Source organism: Channa argus, chromosome 17, assembly GCF_033026475.1.
Source record: "Channa argus isolate prfri chromosome 17, Channa argus male v1.0, whole genome shotgun sequence".
Lineage (NCBI taxonomy): Eukaryota > Metazoa > Chordata > Actinopteri > Anabantiformes > Channidae > Channa > Channa argus.
The window spans coordinates 18,413,408-18,436,427 of NC_090213.1; the positions used below are offsets into that span (position 1 = coordinate 18,413,408).

General features: G+C 42.3%; 1 protein-coding gene across 2 annotated transcripts in view; it reads right to left on the bottom strand.

Moving 5' to 3' along the window:
* The window catches only part of tnfrsf21 (tumor necrosis factor receptor superfamily, member 21), a 37,874-nt gene extending 15,994 nt beyond the window's left edge, over positions 1-21,880 (bottom strand). The window contains exons 1-3 of one of the 2 annotated variants that reach the window (XM_067481955.1): positions 21,505-21,880; positions 12,243-12,951; positions 9,779-10,309 (exon numbers count right to left, since the gene is read on the bottom strand). In XM_067481955.1, coding sequence (XP_067338056.1) covers positions 9,779-10,309; positions 12,243-12,951; positions 21,505-21,531 — 1,267 coding nt within the window. In that variant the 5' untranslated portion in view covers positions 21,532-21,880. The other variant, XM_067481956.1, reaches the window with a different exon arrangement.
* Between the last annotated feature and the right edge of the window lie 1,140 nt (positions 21,881-23,020).

Genomic DNA, 23,020 nt, shown 5'->3' on the forward strand with positions numbered 1-23,020 from the left:
ACGTGCAGATGGCACATAAATGTTGACACGCCAGAAACACTATACACACCCAAAAATCCCAAACCCAACACCAGAATGCTGATGTAGTCCTCATCTGAAAATGAGGTCAACTTTGTTTGACCTCATTTTCAAAGTGTCCTCACTCCAAAACGGCTTAAAACTAAAAAGTTAAGAACACACATTCATGGTCAATCCCCTTCTCCTACTCAAAATGAATACATTCGCGTGAGATCTGGATGGACCCCGGAGGACCTTGCACGCCGGCCATCTGGGCCGAGAGCCTGTCGACTCTCATCCACCTCGCTGGCCATAACACGCAGTGACAGGAGAGAAATCCCCCTGCTCTGCATGCCTCACTGCTGCTGCTAGCAGGCCACATTTAAATGACCTATATAAGTCTCGTGATGATTCAGTATGTCAGCCTGCAAGGGTGTTTTTATGTTTGCACAGGAAAGTAGTAGCAGTGAGTCTGAACGTGTGTGTGTGTGTGTGTGTTACAGTGTTGGGGTAGCTTGTAGTGCCTACAGACATGGCGAAATGTTTTCACCCTTAAACTTCATTCAAACCTCTTTTTCTGTGCATAAATGCAGATCATTGGTTTCCAATAGACTTTTTTCACATTTTAAATACTTTTTTTTTTTTTTTTCAATTTAAATAACTGTTCTAAAAACCGTATGACATCATATAATGACACCGGTTTTGTTAACATATTAACATTTGTCGTGTAATGTTTAAATGGCATGTTTCATTCCAGGCTCATTACGTATTGAAAAGGACTCATCCTTTTTGGCTGGAGAGGTGGCAATAACTTTCCTCTAAAGAAATTTTAATTATGTTCTTGTGATTGACCTATTAATATAAAAAAACAATTCAGTGTTAATCTTGTTCGACTAAGGTTTAAATTAGAATTAAAGTCCAGCTGCCATGAAATATCTACAAATCTCCATCGACATTCAGTATTAAGCATTAAACACAAAGCTAAGGCTGCTGACTATGTCATTAGTTTTGTTAGGGTGCTGTGGTGAAGATGAACACGCTACAGTGATGAGAACAGAGCTGGTAATAGCTTTAGTAAAAAGCAAGCACCAGAAAGATTGTGCTTTGTTGCTATTTATCTTTAAATGAAAGTCTCATTGAAATTATGAGATTACACAGAGAATAAAGTGAACTAAACTAAAGCATGTCTGTAAAACTCCACATACATATATTTAGTCCTGTTGACTTTATCAGCAACTCCACAACTGTCCTTCTTATGTCAGTCATTGCTGCTATGGAAAAAGAAATCTCTTCACTGTATGTGCAATGACATAGGAATTGGCTGTTGGGGGTTCAGTGTCTTGCCCAGAGACACTTTAAAGCGGGGACCGGGGATCAAACCACTGACCGTGTGGTCCATGGATGACTGCTATACCAACTGATCTACAGCCACCCCACCAAATGTGCGATGCCATTTACCTCTCTGTAATTAGCAACAGCTTGCTATGTTCACATTCTTGCAGCAAATACAAATAAGTGGGTGTTTGCTACGAGGAAAACTACATTCTCTGCAACTTGGTGCTGACTAGCTGGTTTAGGAGACAGTTTATCTTCTCACTTCACTTGTACAACTGTTGTACTGACAACTTTGGGGGACAAAAACCCAAGTGTAAAGTCAGCGGGGTTAAATTAGGTGGGTGGGCATCCAGATACCACGGTGGTAGTCAGGTAAGTAAGGCAGCTCAGGTGTTTTTGTTTTAGGCACATTTTCCAGCTTGGAGAGTTCACTCATTGGCCTCTGGGCCCTCCCACTTGGACATATTTGAAAATCACCCAAAATGAGAGATGCAGGCAGGAAGCATTATTCAGATCAGTCTAAAACACCTACAATTGGGTCCTTTCAGGAGGAAGGAGCATCAGTTATTCTATAATCCCTTCCCTGAAAATGGTCCTTAGCTTCTCAACAACTACAGCCAGGATGTTATCATTCCCAAGGTGACAAAAACAACCGCTTTGTCCAGTCCTTCGGTGTTCCATCTTGACACCGAAGGTACCCAACTGCATCGGTATGACGCATAAGGAGGTGGTCAGGGTGGTTAGATGGCACAATAATATGACACAGTACTTACCCACACAAAACCAAAGACATCAAAGGGTAAATGTCAATATTTGAAGCATCATTACAATACCTAACATTGTGGGATGTGAGGGTGTTGCTACAGATGAGCCTTTGGGTTCCCAATAATAGACTAATGGAGGCAGCCTCTTCTTGAAGGAACTTGCGGACTTCCCGGACAGGACATTTAATTCCTTGTGTTCTGAGAGTATTCTAGCATCTCTCTAAAACCTCTAAAGGGAGGAATCAAGGAGTCATCCTACTCAGATGCCACAACCACTTCAAGTGGATCCTTCTGGCACAAAAGGAGCTGATTGTATTTGGAACTCTTTCCAGATGTCTGAGCTTGTCATGCTGTCTTCAAGGGTCTCTGAGGTTAAACCACCCTATTAAAGAAACTAATTTTAGCAACTCCTTTCCACAATTGCATTTGTTCTGCCATTGCCATAAGCCTAAGAATACAGGTGAGGGCTGGAATGCACTGTAAACTGATCGGTAAATGGATAGGTTCTTCGTTGGGGCTCAGCTCCCTTATCACCACTGCGATTCCAGTGTCAGTATTGTTGTTGAGTATGTTAATCACTTGTACCATCTTGCCCTCACTCGTGACTGAAACCCCCAGAAGCCCTTTTATTTAGGGTAATAAGTGTTGACTCACTCACTAATCTAAAGGGGGCAATTTATTTTTTCTGGGAAACTGATCTTACCATTCTTATTCTCCAGTCTGGTAATGCTACTAGGAGAAGAATGCAGCCTGTTGCTGCGTATAACGTGATGAAAAGCAGGGTGCCGTGTGTGTCAGCATCTTCACAAATACCTTTCTCGTAATAACATCCCATAGTGGTCTCCGTTTGATTCCAGCACACAAGCTTAAATTGGCGAAACGTGTGCACAACAGGCGCAGTATACCTCCAACCAACAACCCACCAATATCGGAGGCTGAACTGACACCAGGCTACCCTGGCCCACCCTGGTACCGCACTGCACAGTATATTCCAACTCGTGGCTCCCTGCTGGGCTTGGATGTGGAACTTGGCATTATTAACTTGCGGATGTTTAATGAGGGAGGATGGTGGGCAGGTAGAATGTTGTTTTCCTTCATGTTTTCCTTTACACTCTGCATCTTACTTTGGAAATATATGTTGTAAATAATATGGCTTGTGATTACACAAGCGCAACCTGCCTCTATCTATTGTGCTCGGAATATAATTCAGTTTTTCCATGTTTATGCCCATTAACTACACTCTCCATTACTACTGCACATTTGCTAAAGTATACCATAAGATTTCGGATACATTTTGTACCGTTAAGACTTCCAAAGCTGCTTTTTATTTAATAAAAATAATAAATAAAGATACTGCAGCAGGGGCTGCTTTACTCGAGCATCAACGCGCATTGATGCCAGAAACTAGGGCAACTTAATATCTCAATGCCTTGGCAGTAAGCTTGGCATTTTGGGTGGTTTTTGTACTTCACCATTGTGCGTTGACCTTTAAATATCATTGTGTGAATGAAAGTATTAGAAGGCCAATGTGAAATTCGAGATTTTTAAAAAGCAACCAATAAGTAACCCAATAGACAGCCAACATCGTTACATCACACTAAGGTCAGCCTCTGTTCCATTAGCATAGGAAATTTAATGCGATCCCCCAATGAGCTCTCTTTGATTTGTGGTTTGTGGTTTGATTTGAAGAAAGTTAATTAATTCTGAAATGTGAAGATGGGGATGTTCAAGGGGATCCTGGTCACTGATCTGATGTTTTTTCTGATTGGGAAAATGTGAATGGCGTTTCGATAAATAGTTGGAAGGATATAATGTTTTCCTCAGATGACTGAGGAAGATCCAAGAGACTGAAACACTATGACCACAGCTTCGATATAAGAAAATTGTAAGTGCAGCAAAGTGGGCCCTCGAACTACCTGCTCCTGGAGAAGCCTCTTCTGTCAAACTGTGACATTTAGACTGCAAACACCCAGGGCTCATGGGAAAGTGTGTTCTTTAAAGGTTTTTTATAACTATCTTAGCACATAGAGTAAGTAATTCCACAATGTGCTGAAAAAACAAAACAGCATTCCCAGGCTGATGTTTAAATTACCAATGTTCTCAGTGGGATTTGGTTGTTGATTCACCTTGGATCTCCTATGGAGTTAATCTGGTCTCTTTTAGACCGAGAACTGATCAAATTCCACTACCTCTAGGATTTTGCCGACCTTCTTGTGATCGTTGCAGCCTAAGATGGCTGATTTGCAACAGGTTTTCAATATTGTTGACGTTGCAATGACTTTTGCAAGATCATTCAGAATTTACAGGGATTTGTTTGAATTAGCTTTTTGGGATCACAGCATTGCAAATTCCTGGAGGGTTTTAAGTTCACTTTATATTTACATTACTTTTTAATATAGTTGAATAGAATTGAAGGACTATAACAGCAGGGTTACCTCACTGTAAGCTAAAATGTTCTCAACATTTTTGTCATTCCTTGTTTTTTTTGGACTGCTGCATCCTTGTTACAGAATAAACAAAGTAAGCCTTTCAAATCCTGTGCAAGAAAAATCTGGCCCACAGCCCTGGAAAGCCCCCATTCAGTCTTGCTGTGGAGGAGTAGCAGTTTTTACTACTTCCTGACCAGCTCTGAGTAAAAGCCAAGTACTGTGTGTGATCTGTGCTCTGACGTTTCCCTTTCTTTTTCCTTTATTGCACAAGAGTTTTAACTGTTCTAGTAAAGGGGCATTACAACCTTCATGGGGAGCCAGCCACGCACCTCAGAAGGAATAAGAAGCGGTTTGGTTTTATGTTCCAGAGAATAAATAGCGGTGTAAAATAGCTGTTTGGGTTGTGTGTGCATACATACATGTCCACATAAATGAACACACATGGGCTCAGGATCACTCATCCCACGAGAACACCCATGCACTTAATATTCACAATATCAGTTCTTGTGTGAAGGAACAGTGAGCTCATACTGTGTCACCTGTATGTGTGTGTGTGTGGGTTTAAATCCCATCTTCCACCTCCAGTAAATGGTGGTTTGGGGTTAATGGTGGTAACACTGACCATGCAGTTTCTGTTCCTATCGAAACCTCAACTGTAAGCAGTGACAAATGACCTGTTTATACAGTTTAGAGGCCACTAGTGTTCACACTGGCTGTAACACAATCCAGACCATTTCCTGTAGAATCTTATCTGCAGTGCGGGGCTGTAAGATGCTGCCAATTATTCTCCTAATGGTTTCAATACCTTGGTTATTTGCATCGCATCAGGTTTTGGCCATTTTCGGGAGATTGAAGTTGAACTGAAATCCATCTGACATAAAGCAAATGCTCATTTAAGCACCATTAAATTAATTCTCACCTATTTATTGGCCAATGTGAGGGCAGCAGAACAAACTGCTAACACAACAGACATATCATCACCTTAAAAAAATATATCCTGACAAACTTTAGCAAGCAATTGCTTTTTGCCTATTGCTCAACTGTGTCCTGATCCGGCCCTTTAACGCTACTTCCTGTTCTATACTTTTAATTTGCAGCCCCTTTTTTCCAGTTCCTGTTCTCAGTTCACTCCTCCAGCTTCATTACTCATAATCGAGCATTATTGTTTACACCGTTCCCCTGAATATTTAGACTCAGCTCTCCCCTCCGTCAGATCCTGGTCATTCCTCCCTGTTATCTTTGTCTGCCCATAGACTCTGTTACTGGTTTATTTTGTCTGAGGTTTGGTTTGATTTTCATTCTATGTCTTAGTTGTTTTCTGTGTGCTCACTTTCTGTTTATGGGTATTCCTTGTTTTCTTGTGTATGTTCCCCTAGTAAATATTCTGACATTGATGTTACATAGACTCTTCAGTTTTTGTATTATCCCGGTATTCTGGTTTCAGTTCTCATAATCTGACTCATTCACTCCTTGGTTTATTTGCCTCATCGTTGATAGTTTTATGTTTGGTTCTCCTATTCAGATTCTTAGTTTTGTATAGCCCTGGTTCATGTTTAATCCCTAATTTCCTGTGTTAGTATTAAGGTCCACATTCGTTAGTTTCACTGTCCCTATGGTTTGTCTATGCTCCTATTTAAGTTTGAGCTTCACCCTTTGAGTTATGTTAATTTCCTTTTCCGGTTCTTCAGTTTGCCAACTCAGTCCTTATTCCATTTCTTAGTTTGTGTGTCTATGCCCGAGTCTCGATTAGTACTTGTACCTTTGGTAATCGTGCCAGTATTTTGTCCTCCTCCCTAATACGGTTTCTGACAAACTGCCTACATCGTATCCAGCACACATAACCCATCAATGACAGTTTTTTTTTTTCAGCTGTATAAAAACTTGCTTGATTCAAAAGGAAACGGCCTTTCTATTAGGGGACAAATTAAGGGTGAGGGAACTGGAGAAAGCCCAAATTGGCTAAGGTTCATTTTAAGAACAGGGTGGAGCTGAAATTAACATCAGGTAATTTGAGGGAGGCATGGCAGGGGTTAAACATTATGATGGGTTGAGCCTCCAAAGTTGCAGTGGCTGACTGCCCAGATCCTGCCTCCTTCACAGAGCAGTTATAATTACTTCACCAGGTACAATAGCCAAAGCAGACCTCATACGTGGGCCTCTGTAACTCCTCCATCCAAGCCCTCACTATCTGCAAACAACCTGTCACATCCATCTTAGGTAAAGTTAACCCCAACAAGGCAGCAGGACCAGAAGGGCTCAGAGGAAGAGTGCTTAAAGAATGCTCCGCTCAGCTGGGTGGGGTTCTTCCCAGGCTTTTTCAGCACCTTTTGGATTCCAGCTGTGTACCAAAACAGTCGAAGTGGAATCCATAATAATTCCAATCCCTAAGAAGACACTTCCTAAGGACTTCCACGACTATAGACCAGTTGCTTTGACATCGGTGCTCTGCAAATGTATGGAAAGAGTAGTGTGTCAGCAGCTGACAAATATGCTGCAAGACAAATTGGACCCTCTTCAGTTTGCCTATAAGGCAGGGCGTGGTGTAGAGGACGCATGTCTCTCTTCTAGACTTCTAGATGCTGTTACCAAACAGCTGGATTCTGTATATCCATATACCAGAATTTTATTTATGGACTTTTCCTCCCCTTTTAACAGCGGAGGAAAAGTCTCTCCAATCTTCATGTACAATCCACATTGATTTTATGAATAGAGGAGTTCTTACAGGACAGGCCCCAACATGTGGGTTTTAATGCTTTTAAATCCAGTACATTGGTTTTAAACACAGGACTGCCTCAGGGCTGACTCAGTGTACAAAAAAGCCCAACAGTGCCTCCACCCACTGAGGAACCTAAGGGTCTTTCAAGTCAGCAAGGACATCTTAAGCTTGGTTTACAGGTCACTCATCGAATAGCATCTTAGCATTAAACACAGAAATAAACGTTTACGCATAAATAATCAGGCCAGCAAGATAACTGGATCACTACAGACTTCTCTATCTGAACTTTATAGCCGATCGGTGGAGAAGAAAGCAACCCGGATTTTTAAGGACCCCTCGCATCCCCTACATAGTTCCTTCACACTGCTGCCATCAGGAAGGCGTTACAAAGTCCCATTGGCCCGTAAAAACATCTACAAGAAATCATTCATCACCAGTTTTTTTACTCTAAATAGTAAAAAAAAAAAAAAAAAAACTTGTTTATTATGTTGCTGCTGTTGTTGTTGTTGTTTTCTGTTAACTGTACTGGTTATTGTATGTAGTACATGTGATTGGTGGAGCCTCTCAAAGATCACTGACTGTCACTGATTGGGACAAAGTTCATCTTGATCTTAATCTTACTTTGGTCTCCATTAATGCGGGGATTTATGGATGGTTGCTTTGGCCTAAAATGCCAAAATTCGTGGGAGATTTTCTAAAAACATGCATATCTTTGGACTGTGTTTGGACTTTTTTTTTATTTTTTTATTTTTGGTACACAGTTGTTACTGTAAGTACACAGTAAATTTGCTGTAAGTCGTGGCCTGCAATCAAACGAGAGCAGGAACAAGGTGTACAAATAGCTCATTTGATGCAACTTACCTTGACTTTTTCTTAGATCTGCGTGCAGCAGCCTCTGTCATTTCTCTTGTTCTCCAGGTGTGTTTTTGCAGTAGGAAAGTGTTTCTCAAAGGCTGACAAACACTTTTCTGCTAAAAATGATGCTGTGCAAAACAGTTTGCCACTGCTTTCATACATAACAGTACATACATAGCAGTAATTTTTGATACCTATACACAGAAACATATGAGTGCGTTTGGTAATGTTTCAGTAGGTTTTGCATTGGAGGCTGCTATGATTAACCAAACTGCTGCAAAGGCAAAATCCTGTATTTGATCAGTTATAAATGTTAATATACTGTATACATCAGTGCGGATTTAAGGACATTTTGTCCACCGGCAATCTATAAATGGACTGACAGCTTTCATACATTACATAGGACTGTGAGATTTTCTTGTGCTTTCTTTAGCTACAGACGTAGATTAAACTCACTGTTTGGAACATATATTATCACAACAGCTAAAATACATCAAAAGACAATTTGCACTCTTTAAAATCTACTTGCATCACAATGTTTGTACCTGTCTTTCGAGTATCAGGTCAAATACATGCCTGGACGTGCACATCACATTCTATATCTCCCCACTTTCTGTCTCCATTTCCTTCTCTCTCTATATCTCTTTGTTGCCCGGTTACTGATTGACCCACTAATGTGTCTTGCCAACCAAACAACCCTAATGCAGCTGAAACCAGATTATTCCAGTTCCCTGTGGTCAGTCACTAAGAGAGCACTGAGAGGGTGGCGAGGAGCTCAGCTTTATCACAGAACACACACACACACACACACACAGGCAAACTCAAGTGGAGAGTCTAATGTCTCTCCCACAGAGGGTGTCCCCTGAGTTTGGGACCCTTTCTCTCTTGTCCTGTGAAATCGAGAGCTCAGCCGCGGGGCAAAATGTTCTGTACTTGTTGATAGCTACAGTGTCGTCAGATGGGGATAAAGAGAAGTGCCTGGGGATGGGAGCAGTGCTAAGACTAGGGTGAGGCATGACGAATCAAACGAAAATAAAGATTAAAAAAAGATTAAAGGGACGGAGAAAGAAATGCCAGGCAGACAAATGGGGAGAGTTTGACAAGAAAACGAAGATGTAAAAAAGCAGCACAGTTAAATGAAAGAGAAAGGATAGAGACACATGATGACACATGAGTACGGGCGAAAAACAAGAGAGTTGAGTAGTTGAAGTGACAAAGAGAGGCTGAGAAAATTGAAGTAAATCCGAAAAAAAAAGAGGAAAGAGGGAGACGATGAGATGAAATGGGAGAACTGAAAGCAGTAAGGCAACCTGAGTGTGTGTGTGTGTGTGTGTGTGTGTGTGTGTGTGTGTGTGTGTGTGTGTGTGTGTGTGTGTGTGTGTGTGTGTGTGTGTGGATCGGATAGTGACACCAGGTTGGCACTACCATAAAGTCGCAACCATGTGCTGTGGGGAAGAATTGATTGGATCGGATATCAACAGATGGTTCTAGGCAGCTATGGAGCAGAACTTCTACATTTCATTAAACCAGAGAGGGACCACCAGTGTCCACGACCTGTTGTTTTAGCTCGTGATGTAAGGGATGTAGTGTCACCAGCCTTGAGACTGTGCAAATACCATGTGATTAAAACTCTTTCTCTTCTGAGGACGTCACAATGGTGTAAATGGTGAAATCAAACCTACCCTGTGCATTGGAGTAGTAGATCCACTTCTCTTTGATCTGTGCTGGAGGTGCAGATGGTTTCTTCTGAATTGCCTTCTCCATGATGCTGCTGGGGTCCTGCATGGGGCCCTTCTTCAGCACCCGAGAGCTCCGCTTCACGCTACACACCACGATAACCACCAGCACCAGCAGGAGCAGCAGCACAATCATCCAGGGAAGGTGCTCATTGATGTCAAAGTTGTTATGAGTGCTTGGCCTTGGGGACCCCCTGCGAGTGGGCCTGTAGTAACTGGACACCCTAACTCCACTTCCTTGCCCTGCTACCTTGCCGATACCTGTCTCAGGTCTGACGACATCTGTCTGCTGGTTTGGCCCTAGCACTGGGTCAGAATTAAGTTGTGACTGCTGTTGATCACAATTCATTAGCTGAGTTTGAGCTGGGGGTGCTGGAGTCCATGGGCTGGGACTACGAAGCCTACTAAGAAGTGGCCGCTCTGGAGGACCATCTTCCATGTCCTTCAGCTGAATGGCTGCTGACTGGCTGTAGGCACCTGTGATGAGAGACCAAGAGATTGATGGAGACAAAGACAGAAGAAGAAATAAGACAAGATAGTGTACAAGAGCTGTGGGACAAAATGTTCTCTACCTGTTGATAGAGACGAGAGAACAGAGAGAGCGGGAATTAAGAGATCCCTTTATCCCAGACAATGAAAGCAGAAGGCACCACAGGAGGGAATCCTAACACTTTAATTAATGCGAAAGAATAATGTGTAGGCTTCCTCTGGGTACTCCAGTTTCCTCTCACACTCCAAGGACAAGTACGTCAGGTTAACCGCTGACTCTAAATTGCCTGTAGGTGTGAATGGTTGTCTGTGTATGTGTCTCTGGGTTGGCCTGTGAGACAGACTACAGGCCCTGTTTCTCACACAAGGACCCTGCAAAACTATACCAGATAAGCTGTTAATGATACTAAATTATAAAGCTGAATGAAGGAGTTTAGACAGGTCAGTGTCACTTTGTAGGTGAGCATCAGTGACTTAAACCACATGAGAACAGCAACAGGGAAAAACCTCAAGTGAGAGGGGAGTGACGTATAGATAGACGTATGGATGGATAAAGTGATATTAAATTAGTCTACACATGCCAATACAATGATGTTTATGTCCCAAATGCCCTCTAGGCAAACAAATCGAATATCTTTAATGACTCTCACCAGCTTTTTACTAATTGTACATAACTTAATACAGTGTAAAATTGGACAGAAAGCTAATTTATGTGACCACAGTATGACTGTATCAATGAGCAGATTGGTCATCTGAAAGTACCCAAGTACCTTGTAATGCGTATCTTGGCCAACACTGAGGGACAAAAACAGACAGACAACCCCTCACACCTACGGGGAATTTAGTCACTAATTAACCTAACATGCGTATCTTTGGACTGTAAAGGGAAACCTACACAAGCCAGGGGAGAACAAACTGATGTTGTGTAGTGACACTAGATCATTAATGGACCGTATTCTTTTTTGGATTGTCACCTGGATGCATGGTAATTCCTCTCATCCTCTCAACAGGCATGTGGACAGGTGCAGGTCTAATCCCCGAATTAGGACTTGTTTTAAAATAAACACACCAGTTAACGTAACCCGATTGTGCAGAACTGGTATTTCTGTTCATTAAAATGCTACTTCTAATTTTAATAATATAATACAATAATATTATGATAAGAGATTTGTGATGTGGTTTTACAATGACACTACAATTCGTGACCTCGTCTCCACTGACAGTAAGAGATAGGGGGCAAATAACTGGCATTAGCATGTAAATCCCCACATTCAACCAGCCCCAATATCCAGCACAGACCGGATCAAACACACTGACTGAGGAGCCATCGATCCAATGCCTGCACAAGCGGCTGTGACAGATTTGTGGGCGTCGGTGAGGAGAAGAGGGGCACGCTTGTTATGGATGGGTGATTCCGAGAGATGCGTATGAGACCAGCATAAAAACAGTCCGAAAATTGACAAGTGAAAGAGGGGGACAGAGAACAGGAAGACGGAATGAAAAGGGAAGATTTATCGCATTCCCTGGTCTAAATTGAGGAGTGATGAAGGGAGCAGTGGAAAAGGATGGTCAGTGAGGAAGACAGCATTACCCATAACGCCTCTTGACCACAAATACTAACATTCCTGACATAGGGAGCTGAGACCAGTTAGTTTCCATGCCTACGGATGCCCTTGCCTTTGGGAATTCGCACAGGAAAAAACATGTTTAAATTATGTTGGAGACGACAATGAAGAACATGATCATGACATATAGTTAAGAGTAGTTTCTTCTCAACGAAATAAGCAAACTGGTCCACTCACTTTAGTGAGGGCTGGTTGGCTTAATTAACACATTTCGGGAGCAAGCACAGCTCATGACGGTGTCAGGACGAACTTATTGAGAGTTAATGCACGTTATAGTAAAATGCCAATGCTCTCACCTTCACGTGCAAGTACAATCAGAGGTGATAATGGAGAAGTTACAGGTTCCTTCACAAGCACAGCCTGTGCAGGCCCCACTGAGGTGGTTGCAGAGACAGACAAAGATGAGGAAGAGTACAGGGTTGTAGGAAGGGGTCCACAGACATTATCTGTCACTCTAGTCCCCGGTGTGAGCAGCACCAGCCCCTGAGCTTCACAGTTCGTGTGGGTACGGCATTTTGTTGCGCTCAATTTCTCATTTGAAAAAGTCCCCTTGGTGCATGGCTTACAGAGCACATCCTCCGTTTCTGTTCCCCGCTTTTTCACCCTCGTCCCGGGGGGGCACAGTGAGTGGGGCTTACACCATGTGCCCACATTTATTGAAAAGAAGTTGTTGGGTGGACAAGTGCAAATGCGGTCCTGGGTGGCCGTGCAGGGTGCTTTTTCGATAAGGCCTGTGGGACAAGGGGCCCGGCATCGATGGCATTGCTGAACCCCGTTCTCGCCCCTTGTGAAGGTGCCCTCAGGACACGGGCTACACTCCCTCACAGCTGTTGGGGAGCACTGGATGGACACATAGGTGCCCGCCGGGCACTTGTCGCAGAGCAGCTGGATGCCCGAGATGGGGTCTGTGTGCTGATAGTGGCGGAGTGAGAGGACGGGCTGGTCTGCTGGGCTGGTTGTGGTCAAATCCCGGGCTGAGATGTCAACCACCACTGTGTATAAGAGCTAAGAGGAGAAGAGAATGTAACAGTTAAAAAAAACAAATCTAAAATATGTGTTTGTTAAAGACAGAATAAGCAGGATGTTGGTTTGATGAGGTTTATCCTCTGAAGAACATGAGCATCAAATTTCTAAGTACACTAGCCTTCAGTTATCTGGTATAAACTGTTAAGCACATTATTGGAAATGTGAACCTATGGTAGCAGTGGAGAAACCGTCAAGAGGGGATTAAAACCAGTAGGTCATGTGATGTGGAGTAGCTGACGTTGTATTTTCGTTTTGGTCTGTTCAGACGGATGGAAGAATGGACAAACAGATGGACAGACAGACAGACAGACAGACAGACAGACAGACAGACAGACAGACACCTGGCTGAATAGTGCAACAGACTGAAACAGATGGACCGCAAGCATCCTATCACAACTTTACTGACTCCTGTTGCCTCCTAACAGGTTTCTGATGTTGGGTTTGGTTAAGATACGCAAAACTAAAAAAGTCATTAAGTCTAGACGTGTGTCCAGACGAGCAGTAAGAACGCACTACACACCCAGACAAATGCGGCCTAATGGCAGTTTTTCTGACATCATTTCATTTACTCATTCCCCTCTCTCATCCAGCCCCTCTTTGATTTAGACCAATAAGTCCAAAACCACATCTGAGAATACATATGACGCAGTTTTTTTTTTTTTTTCCGGGTTCCCCCTCTCCCCTCTGCTGGGAAGTTGACAGCTCACTGGATTTAGGGGAATGAGCCACACATGTCTGAGTACACTCACACACAATCTCAGCATATCAGTATCAGCATGACAGGCAGTCTAAGGGTCAGAGGACTCATCTAGAATGTCAGACGAGTGACAACACTCTACTAGTTACTGAGGCACATTTGAAATCATGGATTTCACTTCTTTATTCCTCGTGTTTTGGATTTACATTACTTTAAAGACAGCATGTGTGGACTTCCTGTGTTAAGGATGGCCTGCCCTAGAATTTGGATGGTCTTGATAAAACAACATGATAAATCATTTACAATAGATGTCTCTGTTCCGTGTTTCAAACAATAAAATGGAGAATTCGGAAATGATTTGGATTTTTATTGGTATAGAAACATTAGAGCAAAAGCTGCCTAAGCTATAGAGACGGGAATCCCAACAAACCTTCCCCACATATCTTTTAAGAAAGGTGTTATTCCACCAAGTTCACAGTACAAAAACTAATGTCTGTGAATTTAGAACCAGATTCAGTTTATTTATGTACTTTTTGTTTCCATTCAGTGCACGTATAGAAAGGCACTTCAGTACTGTTTGATGCTACCACTAGTTGGTGCCAAAGTTTTAAGTTGAAATTCTACACACAGTGATATTAAGTTGAGGTTTTTGTTTTGCTAATAATTATACTGTTATTACTAGTGTTTTAGTGGATCTGACAAGTACATTGTACAGGTAAACGACTGAATGGCTAATCATTGGTCTAAAAATGATCAATGCTACAATTGCTACCAAGAATGAAAACTTCAATTATTCCTCTGGAGTATTGGGATCGAAGTAGTGATCCAGAAAGTTTTTCTATGTTGAAAACAATTGACTGTCTGAAACAAAATCTCATGGAGCCTATGTTTTGTCCACCCGTTCATCATACACCATGTCTGCACAAAGGACAGCTGTAGTGTGAGCAACACATTAGCGTCACCCACAATGATGATAAAAACAGGAATATCAGCACAACAGTAGCAAAGGTATGAATTTATTTATCATGATTCGATGATGTGAAAAGGGGTGAATACTGAGGAACTGTTGCTCCTTTAAATACTTTCTACCAAATGGAGAAGAAGACAGGATGAATGCTTCCTGGCTGGTTCACGGGTTTGAAGTCATGCTTGTCGGTGGGCGGGTGGGTGGCTGGAGGGGAGCAGTTGTTCCTGACGCATGTGACTGTTTGTTACCTCTGATCCAAAGCTTCCACTGAACAAAAAGCTTTAATTGTTTCACATCAGAGTGGTACCAGTGCATCAAGGAAGTAATGGAGATGTTCTAAAATGTAAAATGTTTCATGGATTTTGATGGATTTTCGTAATCTGTAATGTCTTCAATCTAAAAGTAACCACCTACAGAGAAAATTGGGATAAGAGAGGGTTTTTTATACTTGTTAAGTTACAGCAGTAGAAATGTCCCACAAACATCTCTTAATGAAACAATCAAACAAGTACAAACTCATTTTAACATGAGCGCTAATCAGAATCAAGTCGTTCATTCCTGCAAGACTCCATTGTTCTTTCCCGACACCACGCATTCTCCCTTTGTGTTCACTCCCAAAACCTCATCCATAAACATCAGAGCATGTTCTGGACATGCTGCTCATAACTCTGTTGCGTCACCAACATCAATGCATTCATTCACATCAATGTTCAAAGTGAATAGTAGGAAGCACATGCAGCAGTAAATGGGAGCATTCTGCTTGTTTTAGGACAATGAATGCCCCCCCCCACCCTCACCGCCCCGTAGCTCTTTCTGCTCGTTTGTAGAATTTCATTATTGAAACAGCATGCTCTGAACATTACCGTAATTTAAGTGTATCACCAACTATTTAATGTGAGGCCGTGGAAGGGAAGGTACGCTTTGTATTAAACACAAACTCTCTGATGCTCGTGTTTTTTCATGCCAGGACCCATTTTTGTTTTGTCTGGAGCAAGCACACACTCATTACAACATACCAGGCCAAACATAATAATGGAAATCGATCCTTCTGCTGAGGACTTTTAAGCCTGAAACACGCATCTGCTTGTGTCAGTTTGTATCAGAGCACATGCATTAGAGCAGATGTCAACTTAGGTTACCTGACTCCCGCGATACACGACGAAGAAATGACATTATATTTTCATGAAATGCAGCATTTCTTAAAAACGACAAACCATTAATTTTAGTAAAGTCCATACAGCATTTCATATGATAGAGATATCAGCCAAACTATTCCACCAACGACTCAGCAGGTGCTCAACAAATGTTAAATACTATACGCATGTATTTACAGCTAATGCTACTCATTACTAAAGCAGTAATATTTCACATAAACGTTAAACTATACACTTTTGTCGAGTCTGAAAATTCACTAAATGGACAAGACAAAGGTGGCAGTTATTAAGAAGAACAACAAAATATTGAACACAGGTTTAAATTTGCTTAATGAGCAGTTACCACTCTACATCTCCACATACGCTGATCAGCCACTACGTTAATACTGGTGTTCCTAATAATGTGGCCACTCTGAGCAGTCTGCAGCTACACAGCCACATACACGGCAAAATATGATACACCGTGTGCACAGGTGGTTCAAGTACATTAACTCAATACTGAAAACGTTAAATACATATATGTTTCCTCTTTAAAGCTTTGACTCAAATTATAGTAGTTATGAAAAAACATGCACAGTAATTAAAGAAGTCTTCACTGATATTTGACTTGCTCCTTTTATTTCTTGTTTGGGTAGTGAAAGTAAATGAATGCCATTAAACGTTCGTCTGACTTTTGACCGATTTGTTAAACTGTCCTTCTCCATCTGACTCCATATGACATCAGTTCGATCATCTTACATCCTCCAGGTGATGTCATCTGGAAATGTTTTTCTAATGTAGGGAAGTCAGAGGGAAGTTTAAATCCATTAATGTACATACACACCCTAAACTAAAGCCATGGAAAGCAAGTCAGGTATACTTTAAAGTTCTTTCTCTTGACTTGTGATAAAGATCAGTGGGATTATATTCAGCCAACCAAGCTCTATCTGTATGTATGGTGCAAAATTACTGCACCGGCTGCCATCTGGCAAATAATGGTCGGAGTGCAATAAACTAATGGCAGCAAAACAGATGCTCACATTTGATCAGGGTGTGTGTCTGTAGCTGTGTCTTCTGAGTCTCACAATCAATGGAAGCATCGAACAGACACAAGCCACTTGTCTTATGTCCCCTCGTTGCCCATTTTGAAGAGAAGGTCAACAAAAGGCACAAAAGGTAGAAAAGGAAGCAAAGTGCAGTGCTGGTATATTGTTACTGCATTGCTGCTTGCACACGCAAACACACATACATATACTCTGGACAGAAACTGTCTGGAGCCCCAACACAGCCACCTATTGCAGATCAATCAATTTTCAGTGCTGCTGCTTCCTGGATGCCAGCTTTGCCACACTCCATTAGACCACATCCTCTGCTTGGTGCCATTCAGCCAATCAGACAGCCAGACACATTTCCAACTATTTGTATGATATTTCCAACCCTCAACCAAAATGATTGGCTTTACTTTTCTCTAGTTTGAAACAAACAAAATTGCTGATGATTTATATGTGAGTAGATGCTCCGTGTATCCCTCAGTCGATCCCTGAGAATTTTATTTTGCTTCGGCTTCTGGCGGAGAGGAAGACGGGGGGGGGGGGGATTTCAGCTGATAGCTCAGTGCCTCACGAGGAGTTAAAGGACAGAATGTGAAAGGAGAGATCTGAGGGTGGAGTCATCAGTCAGACAGCTCTTGTTTACATCATATAAGCAGCAGAGTGGCAGCACTGCACCACTGCAGAGCCAGATGCCTACTGAGCACCCCCACCCACAACACACACACAACCGCACACCTAAAAACCCCGTACGTTTTGACTCTGGACATATAGATCGCGGCTTTAGGCTTCTTCCTTCAGGGGTCGCACGTGGATTTGTCATGAGTTTTTATGCCAGCATGCCCTACCTGCCCCAACCCTCCCCTTTCATCCGGGCTCGGGACCCACCCGTTCACACACACACACACACTCACACACTCACTAACCGATGGCAGTGGCTGCCATGCAAGGTGCTCACCTGACCCACCAGTGTAGTTTGTATAGTGTTACGTAAAAAAGTCATAACTATAAATCGTAAATAAAGTTAGAGGGTTTTCTGACTGATTTCAGCTTAAGAGTTGTTTGCTTAATGTCTACTGAGACATCTAAGTCAAGGGAGGGAGACATGTTATCTATTCATATGATGGTAAATGCAGTATCCAGAATTTGTGGACACTGATGCATACTGGGGAGTAAGCTGTCTCTTGCCAGTCCTCTAGTCTTATGAAGCTGCACTACCAAAATATCCAAGTTTATGACTGGAGACATTCTGTACCTAGCCCTCATAACTACAACATGAAACCCTCACACCTGAAACGTGATATGTACCTCAAGCAGAAACATCTTTAAGTCTCATTGGATGTCTTAACCAGGTCTTAAAATGAGGACTTAACATGCATGTGGTCAGACAGGCTGCTTGCCACCACATATAACCAGTCCGTGTCAGGAGATGCAAGATGTATGACTTGAAGGCATCGCAACACCGCTGCATGACCTGAACTCAGTCGCATCCTATGATAAGACTTGTGATTAATACCTAGCAGCAAACTTAACCGCAGAGAAGGAAGCAGACTGAAGCGTGAGACGGTTTTTAAGGTGGATCAGTGTTGTATGCTTTCAAAAAGTCTACAGGTTTTTGTTTCCAAGAGTGACTTTGCTAACGGTGCATAGGTCATGATAGAAAACAATAAAGCTATTGTCTGTGTGTTTGTTTGTTTGTTGGAACACGTGTGTTGCATAATGAGGCGTGTGCATACGAACACTTGTGTGCAGGATTTTTGTGTGTGTGTGTGTGTGTGGCAATGAGCTGTAATTACTAACCAATTAAACTAGCGCCTAATTACAAACACACACACACACACATACAAAGACAAAATACACATGCACTACTTCACTTCCCCCTTTTCTCAGCACACACACACTCACATTCACACGCCAGGCAGCGCAGCAGCACCTGTTGCTGTGTGTCCTCGTGTCTTCCTGCACTGCGGTCGCAGCTCATTTCAGCTCCGAGAAAGAGGCTCTGTTTGGACTCGGTGGGGCTGAATGTATCCCTAACAATAGGCAGAGATGATTATTTGTGTTCATCGCTAATGACTGAAGCAGGGAACACCCGGAAGACTCGAGCTCATCCTTTGTGAATAAAACATGTAAAGGCTGCTTTCATGGGTTCAGGGTTTTAAAATACAGCTTTTTATTGGGATAGTGGAATTTTACATGACAAGTGGTTCAATGTATTAACCCAATAGATAAAATTGATTAAATAGGTTAAATACAGGCATCGAATTGTCACTGAAGTCATCGCCGTTCAAAGAATATAAAGTGTTTCGGATATTATATCTTAAATTAGCAGACGATCCATTTTTGGCACGTTGCAATGAGAAAGCTCAGGAGAAATTAAGGTTATTGAAGTGTTGGACTATTCCATAGTCAGATGAGCCCATAATCTTACAGCTGTGCTACTGTTTACACATGCACTTTTCCTGCTGTCACACAGAAAGAAATATATTCTGTAAAAAAAGGTCTATGGAGTGCTGCAGGGAGATTTTACGTTACTTCGGCACGAGTGGCCAATGGGGAAAAAAATTGCTTGTTTGGTGGTTATGCATCCAGTCATGTTCTCCAGCTGCAGTTATTACTTGAGGTAAAGATGCACCATAAAAGAATTTACATTTATTTATTGGACAGAGTTCCCGATGGCTTCACGTGGAGGCCGAAACATGGAAGTTATTAAAAACGAGTCTGTGGTGCACAGCATGGTCAGCCTCGCATTTTCTTTCAAGGTGAAAGATGATGAACATGAAAGATATCACTGGTTTAGTGTTGATGGAGTGAATGGCAGTTGGATCCACCATAGTGTGACATGAGTAACTAGAGAAACCAATGGTGTTTCTTTTGCTTTGGTACAAAATGGCTCCAACACCTATGGCTTGAATAAAAGCTGACTCCTTATACTGAGAAATACATGAAAAGAACTTTGCTGATTTTAATTTATTATTATTATTATTATTATTATTATTATTATTATTATTAATGTTAACTGTATGCAGTTAACTGTTTTCCCTTGTAGCAAAGATAAAATGGTTTAAAGGGTTTCTACACAGTTTCTAAGTAGTTAAGAATAAAAGTGGGACTTTTAAACTAAAACAGCTAATTTAGGTTAAGAATGTTGTTGTACATGGGGCCATTATTACCTGAGTGGTTAGGTAACGTGCATCTATTAAATACATTAAATACATTTTAATGCTTTTCTTTCAACTCAGTAAAGGGTTCAAATCCATATATTATGACCATAGTACTTCCATCCTTATATTATGCCCATAGTACTTCCATCTGTACATTGGGTCCATAGTACTTCCATCTATATATTAGTCCAGAGTACTTCTATCTGTATATTATGTCTATAGTACTTCCACATGTACATTATGTGTATCTTGTACACATTGTAGATACTGTATATTTTGGAATTAATGCTTATTGCAGCTTATTAAAATTTGGCATCCTTACGTGTTTTTAATGTTATTGCAAGATTATTCTAACAGATGTCAGTAACATAAATATCAATTCACCCTGTGTTAAATGTTCCTTTTCTTCACTGACAGTGACAAACAAATAAAAAATACTGCATCAATTACGGCCCAGCTTTGGGTTGGGGAAGTGTTCTGGGCCAATACACCACTGAGAGAAAAAGAAAGTGAGAAAGTGATGAAGATGAGAGAGGAAGAGCAGTTAGTGGCCACTGTGTCCGGGAATTTGGCATCATGTTCTTGGGCTGTTCATCACAAACACAAACAGACCGATCACATTCAATCCATTAAGGCTTTAATACCAGGTCTTTAATGATTACAGTGGATCCCATAGGCTCTGACAGAGAGGGAGCAGGTTGTATGTGGCCCATTTATTACAACATTTAACCTGATTCATCACGAATTACTGTTTGACAGATCATTCGCACTGCCCACTGTCATGGGTTTAAACCTATTGTTAAACCGGGGATTTAGTGCTTCTGACACTGACAATCCTGACAGGCAGACTTTACTCCCTGCGTACAGACAGAAGGTTGTTGACTTTACCTAAAGCCCACTTGCTTTGTGATGAGACAAAGGAAACATATCTGAGCAGGGGCTTCATCTGATTCAACTACATTTAAAACATCCATGTCATAAACACCGTGACACCACCTGAACATCAATCTATTCCTGATACTAACAGTTAAATGTTCCTTTCCACTGAAACAAGTCACTTCGAGTTACTTTGGCACTTAAACTTTGGATAAGCATTTTATTTAAATGGTGCTAAATAACCCATTGTATTAAATGAGTTCCTATAAAGTCAAACCAGGTCTTTGTGGTGAAAGGACGAGTCTCCACTCACTGGCATTTGCAGTTGTTTGGTGGACACAGGGGGGGAAACAATAGACTGCTGAGCCCTCTGTCTCTCTCCATCCTTCCACTGGTGACTCTTTTGTGTTGCTCACCCACAAAGCAACCAACTGATTTGTTAAATATCATGAAGAAAGAGGTTCCTCGTGAGGAGTTTAACAGTTAAACTGTTTTAGCAACTGTATTTAGAGTTTAGTTTGGGAGGGAAAAGAAAAAAAAAACAGGCACTGGCCCTTTAAATGGAGAACCTGCTGGATGAGTCCTTAGAATAAAGCAAAAAAAAAAAAAAATTAGGAGTTGAAGGAAATGTGCTGTGGCTACTCACCACTGCGGTCACACATATGACAGGCATCGTCCTGGTTTACAAAACAAAAATCGAGCAAATGTCCAAGTTGTCTGCCTTAGAAACGCTTATCATCATTAGGCGTTTTTCCTCCTCCTCCCCACGCGCTTAACGGAGGACAAGAGAGAACCGGACTCTGATGCTGCGACGCTCTCAACTGCAGTGTTTTATAGTCTGTGTCTCCGGGAGGACCGGTTTCAGAAAGTACGGGGCGGCAGCCTGCTTCGGAAAGAACACTGGGGTAATTGCCATGGCGATGATGGATGAGGGGCCACGGTGTGTGGAGCGCTGCCTCGCGCCGTCCGGGCTTGTCATTCAGCGTGCAGTGCGGCTCTGTCTCGGCGCTCTGCGGCACTCACACAGCGCCGCGGTGACGTCAGGGCCGGGAGGCGGGAGTTAGCGACGTGTCTCAGCCAATCGAAGCCGACCAAGGCCCGTCAATGTCACCTCCTAGGTGAACTCCTCCAAAACAGCACTGCGAGTTCTGTGCTATGCTTTTCCCATCACTCCAAGCACTTCATAATTTTTCCATTCTGACAAAAATAACCTCAAGTACAGTCCTTCAAATATTCAGCTTATTGTAAGTTTTCACCCTTATTTATTTCTTGCATTGTATCGTGGCCAATTTGGGCTTTTGGGGGCGGCAGCGGCTCAGTTGGTAGAGTGGCCCCCTACTGACCATAGGGTCCAAGGTTTGCGCCCCGCTCTTCCCGACAACATGTCGAATTGTCCCTGGGCAAGACACTGAACCCCCAGCAGCCCATCCCCATATCCCCAGCAGCGCCTTGCCGGTCCCAAGCCCGGTAGAAATTGGGGAGAGCTGGGTCAGGAAGGGCATCCAGTGTAAAAACTGTGCCAAACCAACATGCGGGCAATGATCTGAACTCACGGGATGAGGTGAAAGGACACTAAATAAATAAATACGTTTTTGACGGTGACAAAATAAGGGACTCATGTCATGGACAGTCTCAGTATCTCAGTACCAACACAGACAGACCAACATTCACATACAGAAGCAATTTAGAGCCACCAATTACCTGTAACATGCAACATGTCTTTGGATTGTGGAAACCCACGCAAGCATGAGGAGAACATGCGAAGGTAGATGTTAGGTGGCAGCACTAACCACTCCACCACCGTGCTGCCTTAAGAACAGAGTATCAACAAAGTAATAGTCTCATTAATTTAAAGTACACGTGATTACATACATATTTAACCCTTCTGTTAAGATAAATGCACCTTTTGCAGCAGTCCCACCATTGAGTCTGTGTGAATCGGTATCTCTTAGCTTTGAACATCTGGACAGTTTTTTTTATTATCTCTACAAAACTGCTCAAGTGTCAGACATGGATCATCAATGATCCAGACACAAAACTGTTTGCATAGAGCTGTGACTTTATGCCCGGTGTCATTGTCAAGTCACAGTTCTCTTGCAGACTGGATCAGCTCGTCCTCCAGGATTTTTCTATTCTTTGCTGCATTCATTTGCTGGCAGCAA